Below are 23231 nucleotides of genomic sequence, written 5' to 3' on the forward strand. Positions count from 1 at the left end.
TACTAACCCTAGTTCCACCCACAAACCCTAACCCTCACAAGCTGCTATAAAACAACAAAGATGCAGTTTGAACATCTATAGACCATCGATAGGTGACTATCTAAATGAAACGGGACCTACTGTACTGTACTAGAAAGGGCAGTGGGCAGACCACAATCCTGAAAATAACATTGAGATAGAAGGCGACAGCAAATGTGTAAAGTACGGTGGAGTGAAGCACTGCATGCATGAGGTAGTGGGAGAGGAAGCTAAGGTGACGACGACTACTAGATTTGAACACAAACTAATTTGTACAATAGTAATATGGTTATTGTGGAAACACTTTACTTGACACACAGCATCATAACACGTTATGACACGGTCATAGCCATGTCACAATTAAGTGACAATGCCTGAGAAGCAGGTGTTTGGAGGATATATTGGCACAGGTGTTATTAGGCCCGAGATGAAGTCGAGGTCTGGCGAAACGTTCCAATATATCCTCCAAACACCAACTTTGAAAAATTCAAATAATGAATAATAATATTTTCATTCAATTATTTTGATGAATGTATTCAATATTTAATTATTCCACAAGATATAGTCTCTACACAAATCTAGGGTTGCTACCCAAGCCGGTTGGTCGTTCATTCTATCGGTTCGGTTGCTAGAGACGCGACCCAGTCGTTCAGTCTTTTTGTTCTGTATCTATGGACGCGACCCAATCGTTCAGTCTTTTTGTTCTGTATCTATGGACGCGACCCAGTCGTTCAGTCTTTTTGTTCTGTATCTATGGACGCGACCCAGTCGCGCGTTCTAAATGTTTTATTGACATACTGGCTGGCAACGTTCTTACCCCTTGCTTGCTAGCTAGCCAACTACGGCTAACTTAGTCACGTCAAAAAGTGCAGCCAGAATAACAGTAGCCACATTTGGGTCTGTTTAAGCTATTTTCTAGTGACATTTATTTAGATACATCCATAACACCGAGCTAATGCAGCGCGATTTTGCCTGGCAAAGAACATGTGCTGACTCGTCAGGACAACAACACAGCTAACACAATCACTTCAAACTGCAGCTGGAAAGACTGCAAACTAGCTGCACCTCGTTTCGTTTAACATTTTGTCAATGGACATTTCTTTGTATTTATCCATACAAATGATGCCAGCTGATTCATGATTTCGACTGGCTGAGAAACGCTGCCCGTCTCATCCCGACACCCGACTCGTTCATTGCTAGGGGACAGCTGGAGATCGAATTGGAATATTGAAACAATGTTGAAAATGTCGTAGAGACAGACTACAAGGTTCATACAAATATCTGCTGTTGAAAACTAAATGTCAGTATAAAATAAATGTGAGATAATGTCTATATAATTTTTATAGTGCAGATCAAGTTTATAAAGTGCCTGGCTGGACTGATGAGACAGTGGACTGCTCAGTCAGATGTCAACAATATGTTTGTTATTTTAAAATGTTCTGAACTTGACCACATTGAATTATCATTGTAATTGTGCACACATTGATATCAGACACGCACCGACCCCAAACGAACGCTATGTTTCTGATGACTGGGATAAATGTAGGAGTAGATTTTAGGAGCAAGACAAGACACCCTCTTTGTGACTGCTGACTGACATAAGGGCAGTATGTAATAGGCCTATATGGCTTATATGATTATGATTGTCATAATGCTTCTTGACAGTGTTATAAAAGGCATTTTCTTAGTCCAAGTGAAGTTATACAGGAAGGCCATAATGCTTTATGACAGTGTCATAAAGTGTATTTTCTACAAGTTATTTAAAATATGATGGAAAAACAAACAGGGCTGTAAAGAATGAATTACAACAACAACAAAGGACTTAAGACAAAAGGAAAGTTCTTGAACCCCCCCACACATTTGAATAAATGTGGATTTTGACACTTGCATGTAGGTGTCATAACCAGTCATAAAATAATGCAATAATGCAGTATGTCACAACAGGTGTAAATATATTGGTCATGACATTGTTATGACCATATTATGACAGGTTGACAAGTTATGTCAGTTGTTATGACATATTATAACATGGTTATGACCGTGTCATGTGTTGTGACACTGGGTGTTACCATTAGTGTTATGCATTTGGATTAATAATTAATTACATTATCCATTACCAAGTTTGTATTCCCCAAGCATCTTAAATACTTGTTCTACTGCAACACATAACAGGTGTTATAGATTACTCAACCAATGAGAAGAAACTATTGTTGGCCTTTAGCTGTATATCATGTTAGACAAATAAACTAACTTCCCAATTAAGCATAACGGTCTTTAAAATAAAGAAGTGTTATGTTAAAAGTCCCCTGAGATTGCAAAGGCCTTAGAGATAGATGTGCATGAATAAGGGTACAGAAATACAATAGAGTGCTCAACTGAAATAATATTTATTAAGCTTATTTTTATAGTAGAAAGTCACCATACATTTGAGGTCATTTTTCAACATTACACTATTTTGGTGTCCCCCAAAGCATGCACATCAATATCAATCATTCTCTGTACATTATTCCAATTAATCTTCACAACAAAAAATGCATTGTTTCAAAAAATGTAATCACAAATAATAGAAGAATACTATATTGTATTATTATTTTTTACACAGAGTGGGTGTGCCATCTCTTCAAGATGTTGCAGTCTGATCACTCATACCTTAGCCTTATTCTAGTGGAGAAAGAAGAAACATTGGCAGCTTCCGGTCGTAGTAACTCGTTTGAGAGCGCTTTTGTCTCTACATTTATCAAAACACAGATAGACAGAGAAGGGGGTTGGCAAAGCTATGGGAAGACAGGAATTACACACAGACAGCAAGAAGGACAGGGAGCAAGAGAGACACAGCAAGGAGACATTTTGTTTGTGGCAGGGAAGGAGTTTTGGGTAGTACAGTTTGGCAGTAAATGTCACTTTTTCTCCCTTTAGCAAATTATAACAATTGGGTCAATCTAATAGGATTTCAAGGGGAATTCAAAGATAAGTGCTGTCATTGCAAATAGCCTCATACTTAGCGGCAATCATTTCTGATTTGGACAGGACAGGGGTTGATATCGACAGGTACTGACAGACAAACAAACAGACTAGCGTCGTTCTTTATTCAGCACACAGAAATAACAGACATACATATTTTATCCTGCCTCGGATACAGGTCTTTTACTACAAAGACTAAAGTACAAGAAGGCTGAACAAAGTTACAATAACGAATCAACCCTTCTCCCTTTTAAAGATTTCTCATTGTGTAGTTCAAATATGTGTCAAAATAGCAAGAGACACAGTACATGCAAGCTTATTTATTACGAAGATCTAAATGGCTATCGATCCAATTCAGTTATTGCCATAATTTGCAGTTGTGCTGTTGGCAAATGATGACTCTTTTAAGGGCATCTGACCCATTTATTGTCTCCAAGGTTTCTGTACAGTATATACCTGGGCAGACTAGAATTACCTATTTGTTCTGTGACATATGGTAATTGCACAGGGGACACGATTAGATTGAATGGTTTATAGATAGAAAACATTTATTGATGTTGCTCCCAAATCATTATCCTATTGTATGCACAGCAAGAGACACGGTCTAGTAAATTATTAAAGCTATTTGTAAACAGTTGGCAGCCAGGCAGCACTGATTGAAGGGGATGAGAGAGAATGAGAAGAGAGGGTGTTGCTTTGGCAACATGGTTTATGCACCATGGGCCCTATTCAGACTTGACATGGACTTAAGTCAAATAATGTTGAATGAACTCCATGTTATCTTGACTTAAGTCCTGCTTAGCAAAGGTCTGAATCGGGCCCCATGAAATATAGCACCTTTGTCGTGGGATGGCAGAGGTGTAGAACAGGTATCTGTTGTCTTTTCTTTCATGCATGAACACCTGAATGGTAACCCTACTCAGAGCCTTGCATCTCTTTCTTTCAGGGTTGAGGGTTGTTGTTTTTACCCATTCAGTCTTGATAAAGTACAGTATGTTGATATTCAGACAAAACCACAATACTCAGAGGCCCCGTAGTACATGGTTATCAGAACAAGATGTCTTTCACACTGCCTGCTAGACCTCAGACATCATAAAACATATTACTTTGTGGCTAATAATAGTAATAATAACATGATAATACAAGTAATTTGTTTTTTAAGTTGCGTTTTGATCAACTGATATAATCAATAGGCATATTAATTATTACACCTACAATCTAAGCTTGATGCCCTCAATCGCACACAATTTATCAATGAACCTACTAGATATAACCCCAAATCCGTAAACACGGGCACCCTCATAGATACCATCCTAACTAACTCACAATCCAAATACACCTCTGCTGTTTTCAACCAACATCTCAGCGATCACTGCCTCATTGCCTGCATCCGTAATGGGTATGCGAGCAAACGACCACCCCTCATCACTGTCAAACGCTCCCTAAAACACTTCTGCGAGCAGGCCTTTCTAATCGACCTGGCCGGGGTATCCTGGAATGACATTGACCTCATCCCGACAGCAGAGGATGCCTGGTTATTCTTTAAAAGTGACTTCCTCACCATCTTAAATAGGCATGCCCCATTCAAAAAATGTAGAACCAGGAATAGATATAGCCCTTGGTTCACTCCAGACCTGTCTGCCCTTGACCAGCACAAAAACATCTTGTGGCGTTCTGCATTAGCATCAAATAGCCCCCGTGATATGCAAGTTTTCAGGGAAGTTAGGAGCCAATATACACAGGCAGTTAGGAAAGCTAAGGCTAGCTTTTTTAAAACAGAAATTTGCATCCTGCAGTACAAACTCAAAAAAGTTCTGGGACACTGTAAAGTCCATGGAGAATATGAGCACCTCCTCCCAGCTACCCACTGGTCTGAGGGTAGGAAACACTATTACAACCGATAAATCCACTATAATTGTGAATTTCAATAAGCATTTCTCTACGGCTGGCCATGCTTTCCACCTGGCTACCACTACCCCGGTCAACTGCCCGGCACCCTCCACAGCTACCCGCCCAAGCCCCCACCATTTCTCCTTCACCCATATCCAGATAGCTGATGTTCTGAAAGAGCTGCAAAATCTAGACCCCTACAAATCAGCCGGGCTAGACAATCTGGACCATCTCTTTCTAAAATTATCTGCCGAAATTGTTGCAACCCCTATTACTAACCTGTTCAACCTCTCTTTCATATCGTCTGATTCCCAAAGATTGGAAAGCTGCCGCGGTCATCCTCTTTAAAAGGGGGGGACATTCTAGACCCAAACTGCCACAGACCTATATCTATCCTACCCTGCATCTCTAAGGTCTTTCGAAAGCCAAGTTAACAAACAGATTACTGACCATTTTGAATCACATCGTACCTTCTCCGCTATGCAATCTGGTTTCCGAGATGGTCATGGGTGCACCTCAGCCATGCTCAAGGTCTTTAACGATATCATAACCGCCATCAATAAGAGGCATTACTGTGCAGCTGTATTCATCGACCTGGCCAAGGCTTTCGACTCTGTCAATCACGACATTCTTATTGGCAGACTCAACAGCCTTGGTTTCTCAAATGATTGCCTCGCCTGGTTCACCAACTACTATTCTCTGATAGAGCTCAGTGTGTCAAATCGGAGGGCCTGTTGTCCGGACCTCTGGCAGTCTCTATGGGGGTGCCACAGGGTTCAATTCTCGGGCCGACTCTCTTCTCTGTATACATCAATGATGTCGCTCTTGCTGCTGGTGATTCTCTGATCCACCTCTACGCAGACGACACCATTCTCTATACTTCTGGCCCTTCTTTGGACACTGTGTTAACTAACCTCCAGACGAGCTTCAAAGCCATAGAACTCTCCTTCCGTGGCCTCCAACTGCTCTTAAACACAAATAAAACAAAATGCATGCTATTCAACCGATCATTGCCCGCACCTGCCCGCCCATCTAGCATCACTACTTTGGACGGCTCTGACTTAGAATACGTGGATAACTACAAATACCTAGGTGTCTGGCTAGACTGTAAACTCTCCTTCCAGACTCACATTAAGCATCTCCAATCAAAAATTAAATCTAGAATCGGCTTCCTATTTCACAACAAAGCTTCCTTCACTCATGCTGCCAAACATACCCTCGTAAAACTGACCATCCTACCGATCCTTGACTTCGGCGATGTCATCTATAAAATAGCCTCCAACACTCTACTCAGCAAACTGGATGTAGTATATCACAGTGCCATCCGTTTTGCCACCAAAGCCCCATACACTACATACACTACTCAGCCCCGCCCTATCTCAGCTCGCTGGTCACCATAGCATCACCCACTAGTAGGACGCGCTCCAGAAGGTATATCTCACTGGTCACCCCCAAAGCCAATTCCTCATTTGGTCGCCTTTCCTTCCAGTTCTCTGCTGGAACTGACTGGAACGAACTGCAAAAATCACTGAAGCTGGAGATTCCCATCTCCCTCACTAGCTTTAAGAACCAGCTGTCAGAGCAGCTCACAGATCACTGCACCTGTTCATAGCCCATCTGTATACAGCCCATCTATCTACCTCATCCCCATACTGTATTTATTTAATTTGCTCCTTTTGCACCACAGTATCTCTACTTGCACATCCATCTTTTGCACATCTACCATTCCAGTGTTTAATTGCCATATTGTAATTACTTCGCCACCATGCCCTATTTATTGACCTAATTTGCACTCACTGTATATATACTTTGTTTTCTTTTTTTCTACTGTATTATTGACTGTATGTTTTGTTCATTCCCTGTGTAACTCTGAGTTGTTTTATGTGTCGAACTGCTACGCTTTATCTTGGCCAGGTCGCAGTTGCAAATGAGAACTTGTTCTCAACTAGCCTACCTGGTTAAATAAAGGTGAAATAAAAATAATAATAATTAATCATCCATTTTATTTTATGGTACATTTATGTACAGTACATATTCATTGCCATCTATTTCATTGGTCACCTGCCCTCATAAATTCAAATGAAAAATGAACATTTACATTTGAGTTATTTCACTACATGTGATACATAACCTCTCATTTAAAGAGGGATATTCGAAGTTACCCGAAGGACCTCACAGTCTGTAATGTAAAGTCACTGTCTGAAGCATAAGAAGACACAGTATACTGTAGATGAACTTGAACTTTTTGATCATCATACATGATCATCTTTACATTAATAAAACAATCCCCTTTGGATTACCATTTTGATTTACACTGGTAATATAAATCCTTCATCTTTCAGCCTTGATTCTGCTGGAGAACACCGAAGATTATATTTAAAAACATTTGTTTAATTTTATTGTATGTTTGCAGAGGAAGAAATCCCGATTAAATAGAAAAGACATGTACATGCATGAAAGACAAGCTAAAGATTTGACAACTGTTCCTCCTCAGACAAAGTCCATCATTCCAATGATTTTAATAAGGATGGCTCAGGATGGTGTCAGTCCTTTAGCGTGGGGTTAGTTGGTTCTGCTTTGTGGTTCTGGTTCCACCAGTGCTTGGTCTGGGAACTGCAGCGTAGCGTGGAAGTGCAGGGTGTGAGGAGGAAGAGTATAGGGGGAGAGACAAGTCTGCCCATTGGTGGGATGGAAGGGAGAGGACGGGGGGGGCAGGGAAATGGACTGGTAAGCTCAGGTGGAGAGGGGAGTGTTGTGGTGGATTAGAGAGAGGGCAAGAGAAGAGGGCGGAGGGTTAGAGAGGGGGTGAGAGAGAAGGCGGGAGAGGAGGGGTGAGGGTTAGAGAGAAGGCGGGAGAGGAGGGGTGAGGGTTAGAGAGAAGGCGGGAGAGGAGGGGTGAGGGTTAGAGAGAAGGCGGGAGAGGAGGGGTGAGGGTTAGAGAGAAGGCGGGAGAGGAGGGGTGAGGGTTAGAGAGAAGGCGGGAGAGGAGGGGTGAGGGTTAAAGAGAAGGCGGGAGAGGAGGGGTGAGGGTTAGAGAGAGGGTGGGAGAAGAGGATTGAGGGTTAGAGAGGGGGTGAGAGAGAGGGGTGAGGGTTAGAGAGGGGTGAGGGTTAGAGAGAGGGTGGAAGAGGAGGATTGAGGGTTAGAGAGAAGGCGGGAGAGGAGGGGTGAGGGTTAGAGAGAAGGCGGGAGAGGAGGGGTGAGGGTTAGAGAGGAGGAGTGAGGGATAGAAAGTGGGCGGGAGAGGAGTGAGGGTTAGAGAGAATGCGAGAGAGGAGGGGTGAGGGTTAGAGAGAGGGTGGGAGAGAAGGGGTGAGAGTGACTGGCGAGGAGGGCTATTGATGAGGGATTGCAGAGGTGCCTGGCAGGCAGTCAGTCCTATTGCAGCAGCAGCAAGCTGAGTCTGTGTCTGTCTGTGTGTCTGTCTGTCCCTTCTCACACTGTTGAAATCAATTTCGGAACTGTTCCCCCTTCGGAACTGTGGAACAAAAGAGAAGGAGAAGCTTCCAGGTAGGTGGGGTATATAGGCACTCAAAGAAACAACAGTGGAGCAACACATCCACAGCCAAATACAGTTGGCCAATCCACAGGCATGTACTGTAGTTTGGCCAACTTTGGAGCTGGGTGTCATGTTACTGCCTCTGTCTGAACATTCCCTTCATCCAATCACAACGACTATTTCAATATCATAGTATTTCATACAGTAAACATAACATTTCCCCCAGAGGTATAGGGAGGAGACAGTACAATGTTTTTAATTTTATTTCCCTTACTTCAAATTTAAAAACAGTAAAAATAATGTAAAAATAACCCAAATTAAACTTAACGATAAAAGCTCATGCAAAACATATGTTTCAAGGTAAAAGGAAAAAACATTGAGGTAAAATACTTATTAGGATAAATGGGATAAGGATAAGTGATTCCCATTGGTCCAACATGGGTTGAGGTGGACCACCATTGGGCTTTTGGGTACCGGGTCTAGAATCTCACCTCTTACTGTGATCGGCTGGCCCAACTGTCAGTATCAAACAAACCTAAACCAACCTTTTTATCCCACATGATCATGATAATATCATAGCTAAGTCTCATAATCAAATTAGTCGGGGAGAAAACAGAAACATAAATCACAGAAAGGAAACCATTAAAGTGGAAAATAACACAACAAAAACCTGATGTGTCCTTGTTTGTAGTTTGACAGTTGATGTTGTAAAGTCAGAGTTCCTATCAGTGGAATGACCTGCCTACTTGTACTGGCTACTCTTTGATACTGTATATGTAATGCATCCCCAGTCTTTCAGGTGCAATGCTGTCCAAACCTTACCAATTCAGTATCACAATCAAAGGTATTGTTTTGTATCATATAGAGAGAAGAGTGAGCTTACCTTGTTGAAAAACGTTGCTCATACTCTTCAAGTCCTTGCTGTTGAGACAAAGACAAACCCCTTTTCAGTCATCAAGTCATTGCCACTTTTGTGTCACACTGGAAACTTGAGAATTCATGATAACAGTATTGCTTGATTGGCAATCCAAAACAGTAGCAATTAATTTGCTGGCTATATTGTACTGCCATGTTAGACAAGGTAGACAGACAGACAGACAGGTAGGCTACTGTCCAATGTATCTCAGTCGATAGCATGTGGTGCTTACAATGCCAAGAACCGTGGGTTTGATTCCTGCTAGGGCCACAATTAAGAAGCATTTATGCATACAGGACTTTATGTTGCTTTGGATAAAAGTGCTAAATGGCCTATATAAATATGATATTATCGGTCAATGAAGTGTTGACAGTTGACATACTGATATGAGCCAGTAGAGGGCACCAGCAGAACACCATTGCCTTTAGTCAGAGTGATACAACCATAGAACTAACAGAACTGTCTGTTGTAACTATCTCTATTCTCTCAGAACGCCACTAGAGACATAACCCTAAAATTATTTGAGGTGGGAAAACAAGACAAAGGAGTTGTTACGTGACTATCTGAGCAATTAGAGACTATTATCATGGCCACGTACAGTACCTCTCCACCTCCTCCTACCCGAAAGCCCTGTAAAGGGTTGAGTTTGGAGGGTTTTGGTGTTACATAATGTGACATAGCTCCTGCTCACTCTCGCAAACAGTGACAATGTGTGTGTGTCTACAGTCAGCTGGGCCAGTCCCTCTTCATGTTATCAGCGGGCTCCTGTCACAACTACTTTCGTCAGTACCAGAGGCAGCCAAGCAGCAAGCAGCCTTCTCCAATCTGGGCTCTGTCATCTCTGTGAGGCCAGTCACACACACACATGCACGCACGCACACGGACGGACAGACACACACAGACAGTTAGATTCAGAAACACATGCTCGCACACACACACACATGCACACACAGATTGTGTGTGTGAGGCAGAGAGGAACTGATCCCCTGTTTACGAAAGTTAATGGGCCAGAACGTTGTGAGAAAGCTGTGTTGAGTGAGACTGGGGACCTGGTGTACTGGTAAAACACACAGCCTGTCACATTGATGGTTGACTCCTATATAAACTGAACAAAAATATAAACACAACATGTAAAGTGCTCGTCCCATGTTCCATGAGCTGAAATGAAATATCCTAGAAAAGATCCATAAGCACAAAAAGCTTATTTCTCTAAAATATTGTGCCCAAATTGGTTTACGTCCCTGTTAGTGAGCATTTCTCCTTTGTCAAGATAATCCATCCACCTGACAGGTGTGGCATATCAAGAAGCTGATTAAAAAACAACATGATCATTACACAGGTGCACCTTTAGCTGGGAACAATAAAAGGCCACTCTTAGTCTTGTCACACAACACAATGCCACAAATGTCTCAAGTTTTGAGGGAGTGTGCAATTGGCATGCTGGCTGCAGGAATGTCCACCAGAGCTGTTGCCAGAAAATGTAATGTTCATTTCTCTACCATAAGCCGCCTCCAATGTCATTTTAGAGAATTTGGCAGTACGTCCAACTGGCCTCACAACCGCAAACCACGTGTAACCACAGCAGCCTAAGACCTCCACACTCAGCTTCTTCACCTGCGGGATCATTTGAGACCAGCCACTCGGACAGCTGGTGAAATTGAGGAGTATTTCTGTCTTTAATAAAGCCCTTTTTTGGCTGTATTAAACATATTCTGATTGGCTGGGCCTGCCTCCCCAGTGGGTGGGCCTGGCTCCCAAGTGGGTGGCCCTATGCCCTCACAGGCCCACCAATGGCTGTGCCCCTGCCTAGTCATGTGAAATCCATAGATTAGGGCCTAACAATGTATTTCAATTGACTGATTTCCTCATATGAACTGTAACTGAATAAAATCGTTGAAATTGTTGCATGTTGCATTTATATTTTTGTTCAGTATATTTGGCTGTATCTAGCTAAGTGAGCTTGAGTAGTGTATGTACAGTATTGTATGTACTGTATATATAATACTAATATATGCCACATCACCAACAAGCTATCATGGTCCAAACACACTAAAGCAGTTGTGAAGAGGGCACGACAAAGCCTATTCCCCCTCAGGAGACTGAAAAGATTTGTCATGGGTCCTCAGATCCTCAAAAGGTTCTACAGCTGCACCATCAAGAGCATCCTGACTGATGGCATCACTGCCTGGTATGGCAACTGCTCGGCCTCCAGAGGGTAGTACAGAGTGTAGTGCGTACGGCCCAGTACATCACTGGGGCCAAGCTTCCCGCCATTCAGGACCTCTATACCAGGAGATGTCAGAGGAATGCCCTTCAAATTGTGAAAGACTACAGCCACCCTAGTCATAGACTGGTCTCTCTGCTACCGCACGGCAAGAGGTACCGGAACGTCAAGTCTAGGTCCAAAAGGCTTCTTAACAGCTTCTACCCCAAAGCCATAAGACTCGTGAACAGCTAATCAAACGGTTACCCAAACCCATCTTGTACCCTGCTGCTATTCTCAGTTTCAAGGTTTGTGCATATAAACTTCCTGTGTGTGTGTCTACGTGTTTAACTATACAAGGTCAAATGCTATATCTAGGGGATTTAGGGTTAAGATTAGAATTAGTGTTACGGTTAGAATTAGGTTTAGTGTTAGGAACTAGAGTTAGTTTTAGGTTTAGGGTTAGGTTTTTGGATTAGGGTTAACAGTGTAAAAATAAAATTAAAAAATCATTCAGTTAATAAAGCCGTATACAAACATGGTCTCTTTTTGCTTTCTTGAGTAAGGCAGCTCCAAAATGCAGGTGTTTCAGCCTAGCTCAGTGCTTTCTGTGGTGGTGGGGCAGCTAGCGGAAAATACGGAGTGTTTTCTCCAGTTGCACCATGATTGGCTCGGTGTTCTTGCACTCATGGGGACACTATCTCACCGTTAAATCTAGGGTAGAGGGTAGAGCTCAAAAAATCAAGCCCATTGGGTGCTGCCATAGAGTTACATTAGAAGTGCCCATCAAGGAAGGCTCAAGGTCATTGACCACAGATTAAATGACGTCAAATCACGTTATATCTAGTGTAGCTTTGATTGGACTGATCATGTCAACATCATACTTTCAAAATCTTAGCAAGCGGTCATCATCATGTATCATGTTGACAATCTACTGGCAAATCCTTTTTAATCCTTGTCATATGAAGAGAAATAATGAAGAGAAATTATAGATAAAAAGTATTGGTATTCAGCGGCCATTGGACATAAGCATTACACCACAAGTTGGAAATCGCAAATTGGTGCTTTGGAAGGAATCAGTGGCAAACTGCAAGCATTGCAAAGCAATCACTAGCCTGCTATTCAGTGGAGGGGGTGTGTGGTCCCAATTCTGGGTTGTAGGGTCTCTCTGGATTACTGCAACTCGCTGTTGGCTGGGCTCCCTGCCTGTGCCATTAAACCCCTACAACTCATCCAGAACGCCGCAGCCCGTCTGGTGTTCAACCTTCCCAAGTTCTCTCACGTCACCCCGCTCCTCCGCTCTCTCCACTGGCTTCCAGTTGAAGCTCGCATCCGCTACAAGACCATGGTGCTTGCCTACGGAGCTGTGAGGGGAACGGCACCTCAGTACCTCCAGGCTCTGATCAGGCCCTACACCCAAACAAGGGCACTGCGTTCATCCACCTCTGGCCTGCTCGCCTCCCTACCACTGAGGAAGTACAGTTCCCGCTCAGCCCAGTCAAAACTGTTCGCTGCTCTGGCCCCCCAATGGTGGAACAAACTCCCTCACGACGCCAGGACAGCGGAGTCAATCACCACCTTCCGGAGACACCTGAAACCCCACCTCTTTAAGGAATACCTAGGATAGGATAAGTAATCCTTCTCACCCCCCCCTCCACCTTTTAAGATTTAGATGCACTATTGTAAAGTGACTGTTCCACTGGATGTCATAAGGTGAATGCACCAATTTGTAAGTCGCTCTGGATAAGAGCGTCTGCTAAATGACTTAAATGTAAATGTAAATGTCTTTTCCAAGCTTTTCCATACACATTCAACATTCTCCATGCTGTGCTTTTATGTGTTTTTCCTCGCGTTATTTGTAACTTATTTTGTACATAATGTTTCTGCCACCGTATCTTACGGCAAAAAAGAGCTTCTGGATACTGGACAGCGATCACTCACCTCGGATTAGACAAAGACTTTTTCTTCAACAAGCAAGACGCACAGGACATTCTCCAAACACCCGACAGGGCCAACATCCCTGTTATTTGCAAGAGGAAGCGACGCAGGTACAGAGGAAAAAGAGCCGGATGCCTGATCAGGACCCAGGAAAGGCGAGTGGGAAAGCTGCCGTTACAGTCAATACTACTCGCCAACGTACAATCATTGGACAATAAACTAGACGAGGTACGATCACGAATATCCTACCAACAGGACATCAAAAACTGTAATATCCTATGCTTCATGGAATTGTGGCTGAATGACGACATGGATATTCAGCTAGCGGAAATACGCTGCACCGGCAAGATAGAACAGCACACGGTAAGACGAGGGGGGCGGTCTGTGCATATTTATAAGCAACAGGTGGTGCACAAAATCTAAGGAAGTTTCTAGATTTTGCTCGCCTAGAGTAGAGTATCTTATGATAAATTGCAGACCACACTACTTGCCAAGAGAGTTTCAGCTGTACTTTTCTTGGCTGTTTATTTACCACCACAGACAGATGCTGGCACTAAGACTGCACTCATTCAGCTGTATAAGGAAATGAGCAAACAGGAAACCACTCACCCAGAGGTGCTCCTAGTCGCCGGAGACTTTAATGCAGGGAAACTTAAATCAGTTCTACCAAATTTCCATCAACATCTTAAATGTGCAACCAGAGGTATTTTTTTTAGATCACCTGTACTCCACACACAGAGACGTGTACAAAGCTCTCTTTCGCCCTCCATTTGGTAAATCCGACCACAACTCTATCCTCCTGACTCCTGCTTACAAGAAAACATTAAAGCAGGAAGCACCAGTCACTCAGTCTATAAAAAGTGGTCAGATGAAGCAGATGCTAAACTGCAGGACTGTTTTGCTATCACAAACTGGAACATGTTCCGGGATTCTTCCGATAGCATTGAGGAGTACACCACATCAGTCACTGGCTTTATCAATAAGTGCATCAAGGACATCGTCCCCACAGTGACTGTACGTACATACCCCAACCATACCCCAACCAGAAGCCATGAGTTACAGGCAACATTCGCACTGAGCTAAAGGCTAGAACTGAAGCTTTCAAGGTGCGGGACTCTAACCCAGAAGCGTACAAGAAATCCTTCTATGCCCTCCAATGAACCATCAACAGGCAAAGCATCAATACAGGGCTAAGATTGAATCATACTACACCGGCTCCGGCGCTCGTCTTATGTGGCAGGGCTTTCAAACCATTACAGACTACAAAGGGAAGCACAGCCGCGAGCTGCCCATTAACACAAGCCTACCAGATGAGCTAAATCACTTCTATGCTCGCTTCGAGGCAAGCAACACTGAGGCATGCACGAGAGCGTCAGCTGTTCCGGACGACTGTGTGATCACACTCTCCGTAGCCGACGTGAGTAAGACCTTTAAACAAGTCAACATACACAAGGCTGCGGGGCCAGACGGATTACCAGGACGTGTCCTCCGGGCATGTGCTGACCAACTGGTAGGTGTCTTCACTGACATTTTCAACATGTTCCTGATTGAGTCTGTAATACCAACATGTTTCAAGTAGACCACCATAGTCCCTATGCCCAAGAACACTAAGGCAACCTGCCTAAATGACTACAGACCCATTGCACTCATGTCCGTAGCCATGAAGTGCTTTGAAAGGTTTGTAACGGCTCACATCAACACCATTATCCCAGAAACCCTAGACCCACTCCAATTTGCATACCGCTCAAACAGATCCACAGATGATGCAATCTCTATTGCACTCCACACTGCCCTTACCCACCTGGACAAAAGGAACACTTATGTGAGAAGGATATTCGTTGACTACAGCTCAGCGTTCAACACCATAGTACCCTCAAAGCTCATCACTAAGCTAAGGATCCTGGAACTAAACACCTCCCTCTGCAACTGGATCCTGGACTTCCTGACGGGCCACCCGAGGTGGTGAGGGTAGGTAGCAACACATCTGCCATGCTGATCCTCTACATTGGAGCTCCCCAGGGGTGCATGCTCAGTCCCCTCCTGTACTCCCTGTTCACCCACGACTGCATGGCCTGGCACGACTCCAACACCATCATTAAGTTTGCAGATGACACAACAGTGGTAGGCCGACATCAGTAGGCCGGATCACCGACAATGATGAGACAGCCTATAGGGAGGAGGTCAGAGACCTGGCCAGGTGGTGCCAGAATAACAACCTATCCCTCAATGTAACCAAGACGAAGGAGATGATTGTGGACTACAGGAAAAGGAGGACCGAGCACGCCCCCATTCTCATCTATGGGGCTGTAGTGTAGCATCAACAACAAACTAGAATGGTCCAAACACACCAAGACAGTTGTGAAGAGAGCACGACAAAGCCTATTCCCCCTCAGGAAACTAAAAAGATTTGGCATGGGTCCTGAGATCCTCAAAAGGTTCTACAGCTGCACCATCGAGAGCATCCTGACTGGTTGAGTCACTGCATGGTACGGCAATTGCTCTTCCTCTGACCGCAAGGAATGACAGAAGGTAGTGTGTACGGCCCAGTACATCACTGGGGCTAAGCTGCCATCCAGGACCTCTACACCAGGCGGTGTCAGAGGAAGGCCCTAAAAATTGTCAAAGACCCCAGTCACCCACCCCAGTCATAGACTGTTCTCTCTACTACCGCATGGCAAGCGGTACCCTGAGTGCCAAGTCTAGGACAAAAAGTATTCTCAACAGTTTAACCCCGAAGCCATAAGACTCAAGAACAGGTAATCATATGGCTACCCGGATTATTTGCATTGTGTGCAGCCCCCCAACCTCCCCAACACCTCTTTTTATGCTGCTGCTACTCTCTGTTTATCATATATGCAGTCACTTTAACTATACATTCATGTACATACTACCTCAATTGGGCCGACCAACCAGTGCTTCCTCATATTGGCTAACCAGGCTATCTGCATTGTGTCCCACCCACCACCCGCCAACCCCTCTTTTACGCTACTGCTACTCCCTGTTCATCATATATGCATAGTAACTTTAACCATATCTACATGTACATACTACCTCAATCAGCCTGACTAACCAGTGTCTGTATGTAGCCTCACTACTTTTATAGCCTCGCTACTGTATATAGCCTGTCTTTTTACTGTTATTTTATTTCTTTACCTACCTGTTGTTCACCTAATACCTTTTTTGCACTATTGGTTAGAGCCTGTAAGTAAGCATTTCACTGTTGTATTCAGCGTATGTGACAAATAAACTATGATTTGATTTGATTTGATTTGTCAATACAGCATGATTTCTGCCGCACCCAAAACAACTTAACTCGGGACTGGGAAATCTGACTTCAATGAGTTCAAGACAACTGGGAACTCAGGAAAAGGGTTCCCGAGTGGCGCAGTGGTCTAAGGCACATCATCTCAGTGCAAGAGGCGTCACTACAGTCCCCGGTTTGAACCCAGGCTGAATCATATCCTGCTGTGATTGTGAGTCCCATAGGGCGGCACACAATTGGCCCAGTGCCGCCGGGGTAGGCTGTCATTGTAAATAAGAATTTGTTCGTAACTGACTTGCAGAGTTAAATATATTTATAAATAAAAACGAGCTCCGACTGGGAAAGTAAATTTAAACGGTCATCCAACTCGGAAATGTAAGGTGGGAACTCGGGCCTCTTTCTAGAGCTATGACCTGAAGATCACTGATGTCATCATGATTCAACCTTTTTTTGCAAGAGTTCCCAGTTGTCTTGAAAGCACCAAAAACCCAGAGAATGCATGACTTTGATGATAAAATTTAGCCAAAAAGTACTGCCGCGCCACCTTCAAGTAAGCACAGCACTAGAAGGTGAGTTCAAAAATATATTGTACGCTGCTGCATAAATTATGTAATATACCAGGGAGATATGTATACTGTAGCTAAGAAAGTAATACTAAATGTATGCTTTGTAGTAAGCTGTTAGTAGCCCATTTGCCTCACCCTAATAATTTGGTCTATTTTCCCTTCTTAATTTTGCCTACTGTTTTGACTTGGTGGTGCACATGTAGCCTATAACCTGTTTTAGAGAAATGTAATCATTGAATTTTGTAAGAGATTTCATTGTCTGCTTATATGCCCCCTTTATTTATCCTACACTTTGGACTTGGTGTACATGGAGAACACTGTAAGAACGGCACGTTCTGAAATCTGTCGCTGTATATTTGAAAAGTGTTGAACAAATAGTTATATTGACTACGTCTGTCCTAGCTCACTCATTGATTGCCTCTTATCCGCTTGTCGGCCCCTTATGCCATAGTTTGCACATCTCAATTCTCAGTAGAAACCACAATTGTTTAAGTAAGTCAGCCATATCAGCTATGTTTTTTTTAAAGGCAGTAAATGAGGCTGAATGAACTGTTTTGCTGCCAGACAAGGCTCAGCTGATAGCCAGGTTTAGCAGTGGTAAGGTGTTGGGACTGCTGTTCGGTCTCTGCTGTTGGGACAGTTTGTGGGCACAGTTTGTCACCGTTACAGTGCAATTAATATATTGTTTAGTATTGTGTTGTGTAGTGTAGTGGCTTTGCTGGCATGCATCCCCACCATTTTTGTGTTTGTTTGCATGCAAAACATTGCCAGTGGGGTTAGGGTTAAGGTAAGAGTACGGTTTTTGAATAGGACTGAATTGTGTGTCCCCACAAGTTTTACAAGACACACACTGTCTCTCTGTGTTTCTCTCTGACGCACTACCATCCCATTAGCTCAGCTACCGTTTCCAAAGCAGAGGGAACTGAACTCTGTGTGTGAGTCTTTTTTGGGGGGGTTGTATGTGGATCCCGAATGGCGCAGCAGTCTATGGCACTGCATCTCAGTGCTTGAGGTGTCACTACAGACACCCTGGTTCATATTCAGGCTCTATCACAATCGGCTGTGATTGGGAGTTCCATAGGGCGGCGCACAATTGGCCCAGCGTCGTCCGGGTTTGGCCGGTGTAGGCCATCATTGTAAATAGGAATGTGTTCTCAACTGACTTGCCTAGTTAAATAAAGGTTAAATAAAGGTTACCTGTCAATGCCAAAGTTCAAGTTTCGTGTTTTAGTAGTCGTATGTACAGGATACACATGGTATATACTGTACAATGAAAGGCTTACTTGCAGGTTCCTTCTCGACAATGCAACAACAATAATAAAAGATAAGAATACAAACATAAAGTAAATGGCTCAGTAGAATAGATTACACATTTTAGCATAAATATAACACAGGAAGGCACAATTTACAGCCCAATATTTACACGTGTTTGGGGGAAAGAGGGATTGGGGGTCAAGTGTGTGTGTCTGTTTGTGTGTCTGTGTGTGTGTGTCTGTGTGCGTGTTGTTGTTGTTTACCTGTGAGAAGCTTGGCCCTGTCATGCTGTATGGGCGCTGTTGTCTGCTGTGTGCCATCGCAGCACTCTGTGCCAGCAGGCGAGATGACATACCGTAGTCAGGGGGAGGGGCACTTGCCATGTCCTCTCTCTCCAACAGGTTGCCTGTGCTGCTGCTCTTACCATGGTGGAGACTGGAAACAGACATACAGTCAGTTAGTTACACACAGACTGAAATCAGAATAGCTGATTACTGGAACCAGACATAATTAGACAAAGACATAGCCAGAACTGAAAATAACTGATCTCACATGAACAGATCATTTTCTAATGAATAACACAAAGATGAGCACTAAAGGCCTGTTTCCTTGCAAATACCCAACACAATACTGCAAAAAAAAGAGAAAATGTACTTGTTGACTCGTAGTTTGTCGCTTTCAGTCTCGGGGATGACACGTGTGTAAGAGAAAGGGAACCAGCCCCGCCTGATGAGGAGACACAAGGATTCAACAACAGCAACAGTAATTCAACATTGACAGCAGCATTTTACAACAAAACCAAGAGTTAGGAAACTTACTGTATGATTTCATATCTCATGTAAAGATTCACCCTAATAAATACCATTAAGAAGATGCTTTTCTCCAGAGCAACTTACAGTCATGCGCGCATACATTTTTCAAGTATAGGTGGTCCCGAGAATCAAACCCCACTATTGTGGCATTGCTAGTGACATGCTCCACCAACTGAGCTTCAGAGGACCACCAACTAAATGTTACTCATGGTGCCATAGACAAAGTGAATCAGATGGAGTTAGGCTACTTACATCTTGTTCTTCTCGTTCTCCCCATAGTGCCATCCATCGCGGGCCTCAGGCACCAGCAGGGTGATGACGTCTCCTTCAGAGAAGCTGAGCAGGGTGCTGTTGTCCCCAGCCGCGTGGGAGAAAATGGCCTGGACACGGATACGACCGTTCCTCTCCAGCCCTGCTGCCATAGAGCTAGACCGGGGAAGGGTTCGGGTCTCTGGACCTGGAGGAGCGAGGGAGAAAGGAACCGAGACTATCATAACAAATCTAGAGATGTGTTCATTGGACACCAAAACGGAAGAAAACAGAATGAAACAGGGAGTTACTAGCTGGACATCTTAAAACGTTTCACTACAGTGGGAGCAGAGACTATATCTACAGGTGTAGGATCTTAATTTGACCAGTGTTGTCGCCGCAAAAGAATCCTGAGCAAAAGGATTTGAACATTTAGTCCATAATGTTGCTTGATTGGTGGTTAGGCTGTCTGGCCAAAATTAGGCTACATGAAATGTGCAATACTGTTACTCAAAATCATGATTTCATTTACTGAAAACCCGCATTAACACACGGTTATGTCTAAAATTTATACGGATTCAATTGAGCTCCAAGATTTAGTCCTTAGTCCTATACAGATGGACAGTCGGATCCTAATTTTCTCACTCTTTTGTTGTTGAGAATTTTCCTGCGATTAATTTAAATCGCTCTATAGCACAGAACTTCTGAGATACAGGTTGAATCAAACCATAAGTATTTTTTCCATTATTCTTAAAGCCTTGCCTCTGCCCTTCACCTCATTTTTATATGAACCTAATTCACCTAGGATTTGTACCATTTTGCCTGAAAGATATAAACAGACAAATGTTTACAAAATCGTAATTGCTAAAATATACTTAAGTATCAAAAGTAATAATTTCAAATTTCTTATATTAATCAAACCAGATGGTGCCATTTTCTTTTTTAAATTGTATTTACAGATAGCTAGGGTTCCACTTCAACACTCAGACATCATTACAAATTAAGCATGTGTGTTTAGTGAGTCTGCCAGATCAGAGAAAGTAGGGATGAACAGGGAGGTTCTCTTGAAAAGTGTGTGAATTAGACCATTTTCAGGGAAAATTTTCAGTAAAAAGTACATAATTTTCTTAAGGAATTTTGTGAAGTAAAAGTAAAAGTTGTCAAAAATATAAATAGTAAAGTAAAGTACAGATATCCCAAAAAGCTACTTAAGTAGTACTTTATAATCTCTATGGGATCAGTGTCCCTATACCGGAATGGTTGCGCTAACGTGTGCCAGTGTGATTAGCATGACGTTGTAAGTAACAGCAAACTTTCCAGGACATAGACATGTCTTATATAGGCAGAAAGCTGAAATTCTTGTTAATCTAACTGCACTGTCCAATTCACGGTAGCTATTACAGTGAAATAAATACCATTGTTTGAGTAGAGTGCACAACATCAAAAAATGTTTATTATGGCAACTGGTTGAATACATTCACCTCTGAAGGTAAATAATGTACTTACATTCAGTAATCATGGTATGATTTGTAATTCTGAGGGTCCCAGATATAAAATGTAGCATAGTTTTGTTTGATAAAATGCATTTTTATACTCAAATGTAGGAACTGGGTTCTACAGTTTGAACCCCTGCTGTCTATGGCTCCACACCCACCCCGCCCGGTCATCTAGATGTGTGAAAGTTACTGTATAAGCTAATGAGCCATCATATATGACATTCCTGGGAGTGTGTAAACTTACATTTTGTATTACCATATCATTTTTGTATGTTCTCTATAGTTATGTACTTGAAAATGTATAAATTGTCCAATTCGCCACATTTGGGCAGACTTGATACAAAATATTTTCCAGTATTGCAATGCTTCACTGGATCAATCTGAAACACACTACTGCCATCTAATGGCCAAAATTGTAATTGTGCCTAAACGGCAATATTATATTATGGTCTTTCTCTTGCATTTCAAAGATGGAACAAAAAAAAAAATCAGAAAACACATGTTTTATCTTTTACCAGATCAAATGTGTTATATTCTCCTACATTCATTTCACATTTCCACAAACTTCAAAGTGTTTCTTTTCAAATGGCATCAAGTATATGCATATCCTTGCTTCAGGTCCTGAGCTCAAGGCAGTTAGATTTGGGTATTTCATTTTAGACGAAAATTGAAAAAAAGGTTGATCCTTTAATTAATAAAGTATTTTTGCCAAAGTACTTTACACCACTGGTCCCTCTTAGATGTCACGTAGGTTGATACGTTTATATTTTTTCATTAATAAAGCCCTTTTACATAAACTCCCACTGTACCTAATATCATTCCTAAACTTTCGGGGGAGGGGATACCTATTCAGTTGCAAAACTGAATGCATTCAACTGAAATGTGTCTTCGTATTTAACCCAACCCCTCTAACTGCAGGTGTACACTGTGATAAAAGGTGGGATAGGAGCCATTAAAAGTAGATGGAGGGAACAAGAGCAGCACACACTGCACAAAATTTGCTCCTTGACCACATGGAGTGTAGGGTAGCCTAGTGGTTAGAGCGTTGGACTAGTAACCGAAAGGTTGCAAGTTCGAATCCCCAAGCTGACAAGGTACAAATCTGTCGTTCTGCCCCTGGACAGGCAGTTAACCCACTGTTCCTAGGCCGTCATTGAAAATAAGAATTTGTTCTTAACTGACTTGCCTAGTAAAATAAAATAAAAAAGTATCTAATTCTTGAAGGTCACAAACAAGCAGTTCAGTCACCAAGGTCTTTGTGACTGTGACTAAATTCCTAAAAGTACACTAGTGATGTATTCTGTAATATTCTAACTTGACTGCCTATATTGCGGAATGCCATTGAGCCCCATAATGCATTGGTTTTTATAGTACTGTAGTGTAATATTGAATTGCAGTTGCTAACTGTAAGATTTTAGAAAAACATTTTCATCAATTTGTTACAGTGTAGCTACTGTACATGTGTTTCCGGTGCCCAACTCTGAGGGCCTCTCAAAATGTTTATGGAGCTCCGCTATCCTGGTCCTCCTTACCCATGGTGGTGTTGCTCTTGGCGGGGGCGTTCTTGCGTACGGGTAGGGTGTTGGAGTAGACCTCACTGCCCTGTCTGTGGGGCTGGGAGTGGTGCTGGGAGGAGGCCTTTGCCACCTGGGACTGTAGGGCCTGAGCCTGTAGGGCCTGAGCCTGGGCTTGGGCCATCTTCCCCTCCATCCAGTGTTGGTAGTCCTCCCCTCCTCCCCCTCCTGCTCCTCCATGCGCCCCTGCCGTTCCGTTCATTATGGGCATCCCTCCGTCCACTCCTCCTGGTCCCATTAGACGCTGAAGGGAAGGAGGTAGGGAGGAAGGAAGGAAGGAAAGCATGTGTTGATTTGTTAAGCAAAGATGGTGGATAAATTAAGATGAACTACTTTAGCCATTTAAGCCATTAAGCCATTTACCATATCATATTTTTACAAGGTTCCTGTCTGTGTAAGAGGCCGTTCCCTCTTTCGCTTGAGCATGCTTTCCTGTGTGAGCTCACGGTTCCTCCATAATCTCTAGCATGCTCACAGTTCCTCCATAATCTCTGACATGCTCACATGAGAGAGGGAACAGCTGGCTCTGGTCTACTTATTGTCCCGTCCCTGCTCGTATGTGTTCAATTCAACCTCACACTTGGGTCTATATA

At 43.1% G+C, this 23231-nt stretch overlaps 1 protein-coding gene across 4 annotated transcripts in view; it reads right to left on the reverse strand.

The window, feature by feature from the left end:
* Positions 1 to 23231, reverse strand: part of LOC118397586 (brain-specific angiogenesis inhibitor 1-associated protein 2-like) — a 185008-nt gene that overhangs the window by 2895 nt on the left and 158882 nt on the right. For 3 of the 4 annotated variants that reach the window (XM_035792544.2, XM_035792523.2, XM_052473438.1), the window contains 5 exons: positions 22597 to 22882; positions 19572 to 19776; positions 19162 to 19233; positions 18771 to 18942; positions 9252 to 9289 (listed from right to left, as the gene is read on the reverse strand). In XM_035792544.2, coding sequence (XP_035648437.1) covers positions 9252 to 9289; positions 18771 to 18942; positions 19162 to 19233; positions 19572 to 19776; positions 22597 to 22882 — 773 coding nt within the window. Of the gene's footprint in view, positions 1 to 7581; positions 8348 to 9251; positions 9290 to 18770; positions 18943 to 19161; positions 19234 to 19571; positions 19777 to 22596; positions 22883 to 23231 lie in introns of those variants that run through there. The other variant, XM_052473429.1, reaches the window with a different exon arrangement.

Source organism: Oncorhynchus keta, chromosome 2 (genome assembly GCF_023373465.1).
Source record: "Oncorhynchus keta strain PuntledgeMale-10-30-2019 chromosome 2, Oket_V2, whole genome shotgun sequence".
NCBI classification, from domain to species: domain Eukaryota; kingdom Metazoa; phylum Chordata; class Actinopteri; order Salmoniformes; family Salmonidae; genus Oncorhynchus; species Oncorhynchus keta.